The sequence below is a fragment of the Scomber scombrus genome, chromosome 12 (assembly GCF_963691925.1).
Source record: "Scomber scombrus chromosome 12, fScoSco1.1, whole genome shotgun sequence".
Taxonomy (NCBI): domain Eukaryota; kingdom Metazoa; phylum Chordata; class Actinopteri; order Scombriformes; family Scombridae; genus Scomber; species Scomber scombrus.
This window is the reverse complement of record NC_084981.1, coordinates 1709769-1722540: the sequence shown is the minus strand read 5'-3', so window position 1 is coordinate 1722540 and position 12772 is coordinate 1709769. Positions and strand designations below refer to the sequence as shown.

Here is a 12772-nt window from a genome sequence, read left to right as displayed (position 1 = left end):
CTGACTTCAAATCCTCTCCACGTGTAGCAACTCTACTTGTTATGCTACTAGCTGCCCAAATCCTTTCAAAGTCATGTAGATTTTCCAGTAGCAAACCTTTTTTCCGCTAAGTAGCAACGTAGAGTTACCGTACACCACCTCACTATAATTTCAGTTAAAGAAAAAATCAGTGACGTGTATGCAAGTATTTCATACTTTGACAACTTCATTTGCTTTGCAGTGCAGGCTAATAACTTACCCCACAGTATAATGATTGCACTACAGCAACCTGGTGTTCTGACTTTTAAGGCACCAACCTTGAACTACAATGTCCCTGGTTTGATTCTAATTGGGACCTTTTGTGTGTCATTCCCCATTATTCTTTGACCTCATCTTTCTAATGTCATGATCTAATATAAATTTTACCATGCCCCAAAAAAGAGTTAGTTTGTTGTTATATTACGTAGAAGTGGATGTCTCATATGAAATATCTTCAGTGTAAGCTACTTTTTCTGAGTAGCATGTGTTGTGTTTCAGTTTCAAAGTGTTTCCTCGACATTACCTTTAACGCAACAGATTTTAAATATTCTGATGAAATAAAGAAAGCTATGAAAGAAAGCTGCTATGCCACAAACGGTAGGTCTACACTGTCTCGCCTTAAAGCGCAGGACACTGTAGCTGGACATGTGTTCTGGTTGTGCACACCCATGAATTTGGTTAAGTTGACTTGAGTCAGGTTAGGGACAGATGGTGGTGTTGGTTACATAGTGTTAAGGCCAAAGCATGTTCTTCACTGCTTCAAATAGCACTGACTATTCCCATATTTAACCAACATTACAATCTTTTTTCTGAACCTCAACCAAGTCCTTGAAGTTGTCTGAACACATAGAAATGCCAAGAGCACATAGTGTAAGGAAAGGGGTACAATTAAAGAAAACTTTTTGCAGGCACTTCCTCTTTATATAGTTAAACATGAAATCTGGGCTCAATGTATATGAATGTATTTCTTAAGGAGACAGTGTTGCATTGAACCTGACCACCCTCTGCACATCGCCATCCATCCAAGGTTCATTAGAGTTTGAATGTTTTCAGATGAATTTTCTCAAACATAAATTAAGTCAAACCATTAACTTATTATTACTTATAACTATATTATTTCTATGATCACTCCTCAGTTCAGAAACCTCAGAGATATCAGTATAAGCAGTGCTTGTAGCTTTAAAACCTTGACGCTATCGGTTCATGAGCTCCTAGCTGGACCATGCCATGGCCTCTTGCTTGTTGTGTTATAAACTCTACAGCCTGAAAGTAATGCTTATTTAATCTCTCTGAACAAAATCTGCTCTTGTATTTCACATTAACTCTTTTGCCTAACACCTTTTCTTTTCTTTCTGCTGACCCAGCGGTCTAAATGTATCAAACGCACATGGTTCCTATTGTGACAGCGGTCGGACATTTAGTATCTGACCTTTGTCTCATGTTGAGATTTGATTCTGACAAGCTCACTTGTGAAACAGACCCATAAAACAGTCTCAAGCAGAAACTGGCCTAAACTTTTGTTCCTGTGCTGGAGCTTTGCTGACAGTATGTGTCAAAGGAACGATGAGATCCCTTCCAGAATTTGTGATTGATTACACCCATCAAGCAGCGGGAAATGAAATCAAGAGCGGTCTATGAGTAAATGAGGACGGGAGGATGTGGTTATTGCAGAGAGGACCTGTAAAAATTGAAAGTCAGGGAGCGGTGTTTTCGTGTGGTTATTTTATAATGTGACATTATAGGTCTTCATAACCGAAGGAGGTAGACCCCACTGATATGATGGATAGATCAAAAACACATTGTTTCCTCCTCACTTTACACACACGCACGCACACACACTCATATGCACACACACACACACACACACACACACACACACACACACACACACACAGATATACACACTTTAACCCACTTTCTCAATTAAATGAGCGCCCCAGCTGTTCTACATGTATAAAGCTATGCATCAATTTACATTTCCACATGCAGGCAGGCCAAGCTCACAGTATGCAGCATTCATATAATTCTTACTAACCCATGGCTATTGACTGGCAACCATTATTAATGAAAGCTAACACGATCCCTTCATATATCTGCCTTCATGTGCTCCACTGCAAACTATATCACAACAAATGTGGTCTCATGGGTGTCTATTTCACAATAAGTACTTTTACTGGTGGGGAGTAGAGACTGGTGTTATTGCGGTCAGATGTGTGTTTGAGTGTGTGTGTGTGTGTGTGTGTGTGTGTGTGTGTGTGTGTGTGCGTGCGTGCGTGCGTGCGTGCGTGCGTGCGTGCGTGCGTGCGTGCGTGCGTGCGTGTGTGGTGGGCCTAGCCGAGGCTCATTAAAGAAGTAAATATGCCTCAGACACCTCAACATTGCTGCACTAAGGGCATGCATAAATCATTTTTACTGGAGTGTGTATGTATGTATGGGTCCCAGTGTGTGTGTGTGTGTGTGTGTGTATGTGCAGTGCATAAGTGTTTGTGTATGCTGTTGTGTGTCAGTCTACCTTATCTTTTGAGGGGGGAAAAAGTAATGGTTGAAATATTTTTGTACTATACAGGAGAAGGAATAGTGCAGCAGCGATCAGGTTTCTGTCTGTGGAATGCAGTGCAACACATGAACTGAATGAGGTTTTACGAAACACTCAATTCATCTTACAGCTATAAACCCAGCTTTAGTCAAGGTTGTATTTTGTGGCTGCAAGAAATAATCAATTTAGGCACTTTGTAAAGCCCCCAGCTCTGGATTAAAACCATTTTTGTTTGTGCCAGATTCTCCCCAAGGTTATGGTTTAAATCAGGACCTTGGACAGGGCTTCAAAGAGACCAGCTGTAGCCTGATAGTATTTAAAAGCTTTAAAAAATATGCCACATACTAATGATAGAGATACCACCACATCTAATCTAGCAAGACTAAAAACAGCTGAAATCAAGCCCAGACTCAGTCTAGATATAAACAGAAAAGAAAACTGATGTGGTGTTCTCAAATGTGCAAGCACACTGATGGTAATATTCCCACTCTGTGACATCTCCTGTCAGCCCTCAACTTTATTTTACTTATTGTAGAATAACTTTGCTTGGGGAAAAAGAGTGACAGTTCCCATTTTACTCAGATATCAACTGGACAATTTGCACATCCCCTTGACAGCCATGCGTCTTTGTGTTTAACTCTGTTCCTCTGGAAGTATTACTAATGAGCAATTATAGGCCCACATCAAATTTGACTGAAGAATGATGTGCAGTAAGGTACTAAGAAACTCTCTCTCAGGCAGCCACCATCCGACATAAAGTGCATATACCGAAATGTGAAAAGTATGTTCACAGTCTGTTCAGTCTGAACATTTTAGGGCTGTTTCCACTACAGGAACTTTGGGGTAATTTTACGTGGCCGTGACAATTGGCGTGTGCCTCCATAACAGGAACCGCCCCTGAAGGACGATCTCCCAGGACCCAGAACTTTTATAGTCGCAAAACAAGTCCCTGCCTCGAGGTATGTACTCGTGCAGCCCGAAAAATTGGGTGGGGCTTGAGGCTGACTCGATGCTGATTGGGTATACTCGTGTCGCCTCTGTGACGTCACGGTCAAAACTGTCACACAATGATTACGTGATGATCAAAACAGTTGCAGAATGATTACGTCACCTCCAGAGTCTGGTGGGTGCTATCAAGGTCCTACTCTGCAATGGAGACACATCGGCTGAGAGGAACGAGTGAGACCACAGTCCTGTAAAGTTCCCACCTCCTAAATTTTACCCGGAACTTCCTTATTGGAAACGAGACTTATGACTTACAGAGCTATGCCCTGACCCGCTACATTTGGTCTTATCCAATCAATCCTATCAAATCACCCATCTCTCCCACAACTCTTACATCCATGACCTCTTGCAGGAGCGAGTTTTCAGCGAGTTGTAATCACCAGAACATTGGCTGATCCTCAGACATTGGTACAGCTCCTGAGGACACAGGGAGGGCTTTAGAAATGAGCACCTTTTGACAGATTGCTATGTGCACGGTGGATACATAAAGTTACAGAGCAGTGTCTTACACCAGATATGTGTCACTGGGTATTTTGTCATGGCCATCAACCACTTGCTTCAAATGATGTAAGTAATACTTTTGTACATTTGATAGAGTTGATGCTTGCTTTGCAACATTATCTCAAACAACTCAAACCTGGCAGGAGTCTTGGGTTGGGCATGACTGCAGCAAAGTTGCTCTTTCTATCACAGTATGGTGGAATGTTTAGTCTCCACTCAACATTAGACATGGCATGGTTAACTAATTGAATCCCTTCTAACACAAAATATTTTATTCCTTAATTTGATACCATGGCATTTGGACTAGTACAAACTTTGTATATTCAATGCTAGTTTCTTCCATTTGGCTTCAATTCATTTTAACAGTGCTAACAGAACACTACTGGTGATAGACAAACATAGTAACTGCTGTTTTTATAATGTAACAGTAGAATTAGAAATAACGTTTTGTAATGACAAAGAGGCTAGAAGTCCAAATGTCAAGGTGTCCCTTAAGTCTTCAGTCTAACCTTCTCATTGACCCCTGTTCCTTCTGAATTTGAATTGGTCAATAGGGTGACAAAGGAAGTATGGGAATTCCTGGAAGAATGGTGAGTGTTTGTACATCAAAGTGAACTATTGTAGTGGTTACATTTACATGACCTTTGCCAATAACAAAGGCAACATTTCAGTCCTAAATAAAGTAGAAAATGTAAAGGAAAGGCTGCCATGCTTTATTACTGGAACCAAGTGTGTCATTGAATATTGTAAGTGCAGCATTTCATTTGTTGTCTATATATGATAGGTCAGCTTTAATTTAGCGTGGAACAGCTGACACATAACTTTAGTAATAAAACATTAATTGTTATTTGATAATTCCGGTATTACCATACAAATATGAAATGCAACTATGACCATTTTTATACATACTATATGTACAATAGTAGTTGAACCAGCCACTAAATAGGGTTTGTATCATCATAAATCACCTGACTTTTCTATAGCAGCCAACAGTGCCTTCATTGTCAAATATGAGCAGTTTTATATTAACAGAGAACTTGTGACATTTTTAGGCTCTATTGTAGGGCTGGGTATTGGCACTCAATACCTTTCAGGTATCAACCAAAATCAATCGATACCAAGTAGTATCCAAACTATTTGTATGGACTTGCTCACAGCCAATCAACCCAAGCGTTCTTTGATTTAATGCAACAGCAGCTACAACCCACCTATGGTGGCATTTTATGCAATTGAATGCTTCTTTTCACATGATGGGTATCGAATGAAGTACTCAACTGGTTTCAGTATAACTTCAAGGGTACTTGGATTGGTACTGGTTATTATAAGGATACCCAGCCTTACTCTATTGGGTGTCCTAACAAAATCAGAGTGTATTGTTACATTTAAAAACCTAGAAGGGTGACAGAGGTGAGGGTAAAGATGTAAGATAACAATGTAGAAAACATTCTCCATATAAACTCAATGCAAACAACAACAGCTAGAATGTGACCTAACTGATGTTCCTCTCACAGCTAGCAGATGTATATTTAGTCCATATTTATTCTCTGGTCTTGAGATGGTGAAGTTATTTTTGACAGCTTGTGCTTTATGTCATTTTCAGGCCACCCAGCCTGTAGTGTGTAGTGTTTAATGTAACCACACACTGTATCACCAAATCTCTTTTATTTTGCTATACCTTCCAGTCATTACTGTGCACTTAATTTATAGGGTTACCACACTTAACAAATGCTTAGTTTTGAACGTTTCTTTGGGATATGGCCATTTTTCAAAAATGTTCAACCTTGCCACATATGGATAATATTTAACACATGATATTTTTTTTCACTTATATAACACTGTGGTCTAAATAGCTTCCAGGTTTCTCACAAAGGAGAAGGATTTTAACAGCATAAAACAATTCAGAGTGTTCCATTATCAGACTTTTGAAGGCCTATAATGATTAACTGATTCCTATTATACCACTGATCTATTCATCTAACTTTACTTGTGATAGAACTGTGTTTCCCTCAAGCCTCCTCTCAAAGGAAGTGACATTTTTAACCCCTTACTCAACATTTTTAAATCACTGTATTATAGTTTTGAAAGAGTCCATCTGGATGGTGCACTTACTCCCCCTCAGGTTAAATGTTGCTCCTTTCCATCACACATAGTGATCCTTAAGGCCTCAGTTTGCTTCAAATAAACTAGTTCATATGATATAACGTCCACAACACATCTACCTATACTATTGTTTCCTACTGGCTGCCTCCACAATCTTTGCCCCAAAAATTATGCGCCCTCTGAAAAAAGTCATAAAAAGTTTTAAATCTCATGAAAACACTTGAAAATATTTACATTTTTGTATATTTTGGGCCACTTAAATATACATCAAATTTCAGGTTAAAACGATTTGGGGTGTTTTTACAGCTGTCACATGTCAAAACGAGTCAAATTTGACCCAAACAGTGTGTAAGGGTTAAACAAACAAAACAAAACAAAACAGTCTATCATCCATGTGTTGGACTTGGTTGTACATTCAGGAGGTAATGCAGGTAACTCTGTGAGTAATGACAAAACCCCTTTCAAAGTGGGTGTAAATGTTGGATTGTCTGTTTCAGTGTTAAAAAACTGACAGACTAATTGTCAGACCCCCAATTCCACCTTTGGAAAGGATGTTTCAGAGGCTGTTAGACAATCAGACAAACACTCTGTTCGAAGCATACTGAGGCCTTTAGCTTCCTCCTTACTGTAGCTCTTTCAGCACCTCCCCATCACCAGCCCTGAGGATGCTGCATGCCCCGAACCCTTTCCATGTCTCTAACACTGGTTCCTCTTTCTCTTGTGTCTCTCTCCTCCCTTGACACCCTTTTTGCATGTGACTGTATCTGCTGTGACTGATCCCAGGGCTTAAAAGGACATGGAGGGGAGAAGGTAAGTTTAGGAGCATGTGCCATTCAGCAGGATTGCATAAAAATGTAACAATTTATCACCCAAACTGCAACTTTGGTTGGGTGTTTATGGTGACTTTAGTCATCTGTGGTTTGCTTCAGTCGGATGAGCTGGAAAAAAAAAAAGAGAAATAAAAATAGGTTGTGACATTGCTAAGATGTGAGTTAGCGGGTGAACAGTGCACTGTATTGTGTGTACAGGTAGCATGTGATTTATATCAGGGACTGAGGTCTGTATTTTGAAAAAGCACGAGGGTCACATTCTGTAAATGGTTTCCCACCCTGGTTGGATTACCTGAACTCTTTACACTATGAAACACAATAGTAACAATTTGTCACATAAGCGTCTGAAAGTTCTAATTTAAGACTCCCCAAAGAAAGTGGAGAGACATTTATAGGGGCCACAGCAGAGTACATGAGGAGATTCTCAAAGAGAGCGTATAATGAATAGAGTTATACAATGAGATAAATAAATTTTGTTACTGGTGTGTTGCGCAACAGTTAAATCGTACTTCTCTGTCTTGTTGAAGTTAGCTTAAATATGAGCTGCCAGCTGGGAGAGAAAAGATTGATACTGGCCTCATGATGGAAATTACATGTAAGACAAGTTTTACTGTAGGCTCTGATATCTCCCACTTGGCTTTATGAATTGCTTAAGTGTGTCAATATAGACGGTAACCATGCAGTGAATCTGCCAATGTCAGCCACACAAGGACATTAAAATCATAATGATCATTTTTATTCACCTCAGTGCAACCACCTCTACCCAGTTTGTTGAAGGTTGATTTTAAGTTTGTATATGAACTCTATGTGGGAGTTAGATTAAGTGCAATGCATAGCTGCCAATGAGTAAAACTTAAAGATCCCCTCCAGACATAGAAAAGGCCTGCTTTGAAGAATAGTTTCTACCTGAAATGTTTTTTTCGACAATAAAGTTAAACTGCTTCATTAAAAATGCTTGAAATTACTCTTTCTCATTTTTGAAATATCCAGAATTTATGAAACTGCAACTATTTTTAATTTCAAAAGTTTAACTGCTAGACACAAGAAGTGTCCTAATACACTTCAAAAGTCCATTGTCAGTGTATGTACATTGGAGCCTTCAAATTTCCAAATCACACTTGTGTACAAGACCATTCAGACTGGTTCCAAATACTGTATGTACCAACTTTACTTTACTGCAATATGCCTCCATAGAAATAGACTTTTTGATCAATATTCCCTGTTTTGTTTATTCTTGTACATGCACACAAAGATTCACATGCTGGTGCACCCACACATGTGGCGCAATACACATTCCTATCAATGTCTTCACACTACTCCACTCATCTATTTATTTTCATCTGCACTAACAAATATATATCATGTTAACATTGAGTACATTGACTATGTTTGTAGCTTATTGTGACTAACACTAAGAGAATCATATCCAACTCTGCAGCTCGTTAAACTCTACAGTGCTTTGGTTTTCCAGCCAGCAGATTTATCAGCTTTGTTTCCAGCACTAACTCCTGCTCAGCATTAAACAGAACACAGAAACATTTATGGAGTAGCTGGTGAAGAAAGCAGAATGTCCAGCAGTGAAGAGCCAGATATTTTTTCTCAAGATTCATGTGTCGGCCAGAAACAGACTCCAATGGGTCGATGATGTTGCTCTGCTGGATATGTAAAGGAGCTACTGTTTGCTGACATGTTTACTATTACAAGACCTCGTATCCACCGTGTTCCGCTTCCCTCAGGTGAGCCACAAAAAGAACAAAACTACAACAAAACAAAAAAACAAGAAATCAATGAATTTAACAACACTCCAAAATGTGTGTGGTGGATTTGAATCATTTTCGAACCTGGCCCTCCACATTTGCAAAAGCAATCATAACACATTCTCTCCCCCCCCCCACCCCCCCACCCCCTCCATCAGCTGTATCAAAGCCAGAAACGGCAGATTTAGAGATCTGTTCTCATCAAATAGAACTTGATTTGTGATGTGTAGGGCCAAATGTGCACAGAAAGTAGAAACACACAGCACATTCTTGGCTGTCACTAGCACAATAACAAGTGTGGTTGTTTGCCAAGCATCTTTAATATGGCCAGTCAGCCAAAACAAAAGTAGTTTCAGCCTCCTGGTCCAGAAATAGTAACCTGACCACCAAGACGGTAAGCAGAGAACCAGACAATGTAGTTGTGGCTTTATGGACCCCTGCATCCAAAATAATCTATTAGCTTCCTTTTTATTTCTAGACAGGGAACATACTGTAATAGTGTGATCAGGATCTGTCCCATGTGTGGTTAGTTTCTTATAGTAGCTGCCAGAACAGAGACGATGAAGAAATACATAAATGACTCTATACACAGCAGACTTGGCTGAAGACTATCATTTAAAAAAGAAGCATCATCACTACGAAAGCAATAGTGAGGCAGGCACAAAAAGAAGAAGTGAAGACAACTTTTTCCAGAACGCTGCTCTCTTCAAACAAATGGCTCCGTTGGCTTTTGTGGGAGAGTGTTTGCGGCAAGCGACGGGCAAATTGAGCTGGACTGAGAGAAAAAACAGAAAGATATGATAGATTTGTTTTGCCAAGAAAAAAAAAGTACCACAGCAGATGGACACTGAACTCTTTATGGGCTTGAGAAAATTTCACTTTCAAGGAAATGAGATCTACATAGTTGTGTCTGCTTGCAATTCCACAGCAATTGGTTTTATGTGAGTTTTTTTGTTTTCTCTGAGTAGGTCCTGGTTTACTTGTGATTCTAACTTTAGACTGTTACCTTGACCCCTTTCAACCAAAGTAATCCAATCTCTTTATGAGTATATCTGTAGATCTTCACTTGTCTAATCTACTAAAGCTGTAGAAAACCAAGGAAGTAACTGAAAACTGCTTCTGATGACATACATACTATTTTTCCATCATTACATTTGCTTTTTGGCCCCCGATGTGATACATATGCCATCAAACCAAGAGTGAGAAAACAAATACTTGGCCTTCTAAATATTTAGAATCACCTTTGTGTTTGATGGATGACTGGGATCATCAAGTATGTCCTTGTGATTGGGTTTCCCTTCCTGAGAAGAGAGCTAATTAGGGAAAGTGCTGGAAACCAGAGTTGGGCCAGTCTAGCCACAGTGGTTTGTGGGATTGTGCAGGGGGAGTCAGTGGGGCTGTGCACTGTACAAACTAACCAGTTGGTGCCAGAGCCATAGCACAAATGAGGTCCACTGTTTGTACACCACCACTGCTGACCTTTAGAGTCACATTGTCGAGTTATGAAGAGTACACATCCTTGATGGCTGCGATGAAAGTGTTCATGTGAACACTTAAGGTGCTGTCACGAAATTTTGGGTTGAAATAAACAAATTTCAATATAATCACTGCCATCAGCAGATATGCCCCTGAACCACAGTTTTTCCATGTAAATCTTTTATACATTGAGCTCAATTTTGGAGAACTTTGACCCATGAACTTGTATCATTGATCATTCACAAACTGTCATAAGCATCCAAAACAAAGGGAGCTAGCCTATCAGCTTTGTCACACCATCTAGTTGTTATGACCTCTACTACTGGAGCAGACACTACCAGAAACAAGAGTCTATAAATACTATAGACTGTATATAAGAAATGGACGTAACATCTGTGACGTCACCCATTGGTTTGTGGACTGCTGCTCGGAGGCCAATAGTATCGGATCTGAGCAGCCCCATTTTGAACATTTCAGGTGCCGGGAAAAATAAAAACAGGGATTCTACTTATATGGGCATCAGGAGGAGCAAGAGGCGCCCTCCTGAACCTGTGAACCAATCAACCTGTCAATCACGACGTAGCCACGCCCTAATGCATACCCTGCTTTATCGTCAAATATAAAATCAGGGAGGCCAAAATTTCACAAATGAACATCATACTGCATTGAAGAAGGCTTTAAACTAGCGATTGAGACCATAAACACAATTTGAAAACGTTTACTGAGGTCATAAATCAAGTGAGAAGTTGGTGAATTCTCCATTGACTTGTACTGAGACGGAAGTCCTTTTGACACCAAAACGGTCGCCCCCTGGTGGCCTTTTGATAGAATGCAGTTTTAAGTTACTTCCGCGTTGGCATCATTTCAGAAAACCGGAACTCCCCGCCTGATAAATACATCTCTGGAATAACTTTTTTTTAAATGTGCACACTAACTATTTAGTAGTCTATATACTTGAAGTTGGCGGATTTGTGGAAGACAGACTAAAAATGAATGGTCAAAACTGATGCTAAACAGATGCTGACATTTAGTCCTTTACATAGGAAAAGCTACAAAAATGCTGGGTCTATTCACATTTCCCAAATGCACACATCTCTTAAACTCCATGTCCAGTTTGTAAGTCTGGATTTCTCTTGAAAAATAATTCTAGTAAAAATTTTCGAGATAACCCTGATTACATCACCGTTTAGTTTCTCAGCGTGGAAAGCTCGCTCTGCTGCCTCAGACGACATTATACAACTCCTCATGATGATAGACCGACTTTGATGTGTAATAGACCCCTGAAATATCTTGTTGGGTTAGTGACTGAGGAAGCTAACTGATAACTAGCTTTCTAACATCCACTTTCTAGCATGTTCCTGGATGGCTAGCTACAGTATTTAAATGCATCAGTGTGCTGAATTTCTCTAATAATGTCTATAGACATGGCTGGGAAAGTAAGTGGAATCCCTTCTCTATCTTACCTTTTAGTTATATGTTCTCCTTTTTCTTTCTATCTGTCCACAGGGAGCACCAGGTGAACCAGGCCTGTCTATCATTGGACCAAGAGGACCTCCTGTAAGTGCCTTCATCTCTCTCTACACCTACTAAATCTCTTATACTGAGTCACTGCTGCCTGCCTGAAGCCAATTTTTTTTTTATTAGCTACCATTTTAGCAGACTTCTGCTTAACACATCAGGCTCTAAGACACTAAGAGAGCTTACAGTTCTATTGATTAAATTGCACAATTGGAGAGATTTTCCAGGCTTGTGGCTCAGGTTGGTATTAGATTTGCTAAACCTTCTCTATTTAAAACGGGTTGAATGCACCACAAATGAGGAGAAAACATAAAGATATAATTACAGACTGTGTGGAAACAGCATCATTGTTCAGGAAGTGTGATTTGGCTATAAATCAGATCATTAGTCATGCTTGTTTTATCAGGAAGCAAAGTGAGAAACTCCATCCTGGTCCAACGCGGGTCACTGTGAGTTATCCAGACACCAGGTCTTAATAGTTCCCCTTGTTGTGACCCAGATTCTTGGGCCAAATGACCTTCATGTTTCTTTTTCTTCTCCTTTTTCAGAGAAGAGAACATACGTTCCATAATGCCTTAAAAAAACAAACTTTTTCCTATTTTTTTGCTCCACTTCAGATGGCAAGAGTCTAGCACACTTAAGTGGAAGAGTCATCTGTTTTTGTAATTGATGGTCATTACAATCTATACCTGTGTGTGCCCACTCTTCCTGGATGGTAATAGGCATTTCTAATGAATAACAGGTTGTGGAGGAAGGTCTGCACAGTAGGAGCCAAGTCCAGATCCTAGAGGGCCAGTCAGTCAGAAACACTTAGAGGGTAGTTTACCACAGTAGGTGAGATCAACATAAGAGACTCCAGTCGCAACCTTAGATGGAACAAGGGAGCTAATTCAACAGAGAGGTGAGGAGAACAAGAGGAAATGACAGCTTAGACGAGCAAAGTGCCTCCACTTCTTCGCCCACATTGTATTTTCATCGAGTTGGATGGATGAGTGTGGAGATATTTTTTCACTTCAAGAAAGGTTTTAAAC

The 12772-nt window shown here is 39.9% G+C and overlaps 1 protein-coding gene across 5 annotated transcripts in view; it reads left to right on the top strand.

Moving 5' to 3' along the window:
- The window catches only part of col13a1 (collagen, type XIII, alpha 1), a 130062-nt gene that overhangs the window by 69960 nt on the left and 47330 nt on the right, over nt 1-12772 (top strand). For all 5 annotated transcript variants that reach the window (XM_062429866.1, XM_062429864.1, XM_062429868.1 and 2 more), the window contains exon 4: nt 11730-11780. In XM_062429866.1, coding sequence (XP_062285850.1) covers nt 11730-11780 — 51 coding nt within the window. The remainder of the gene's footprint in view (nt 1-11729; nt 11781-12772) is intronic.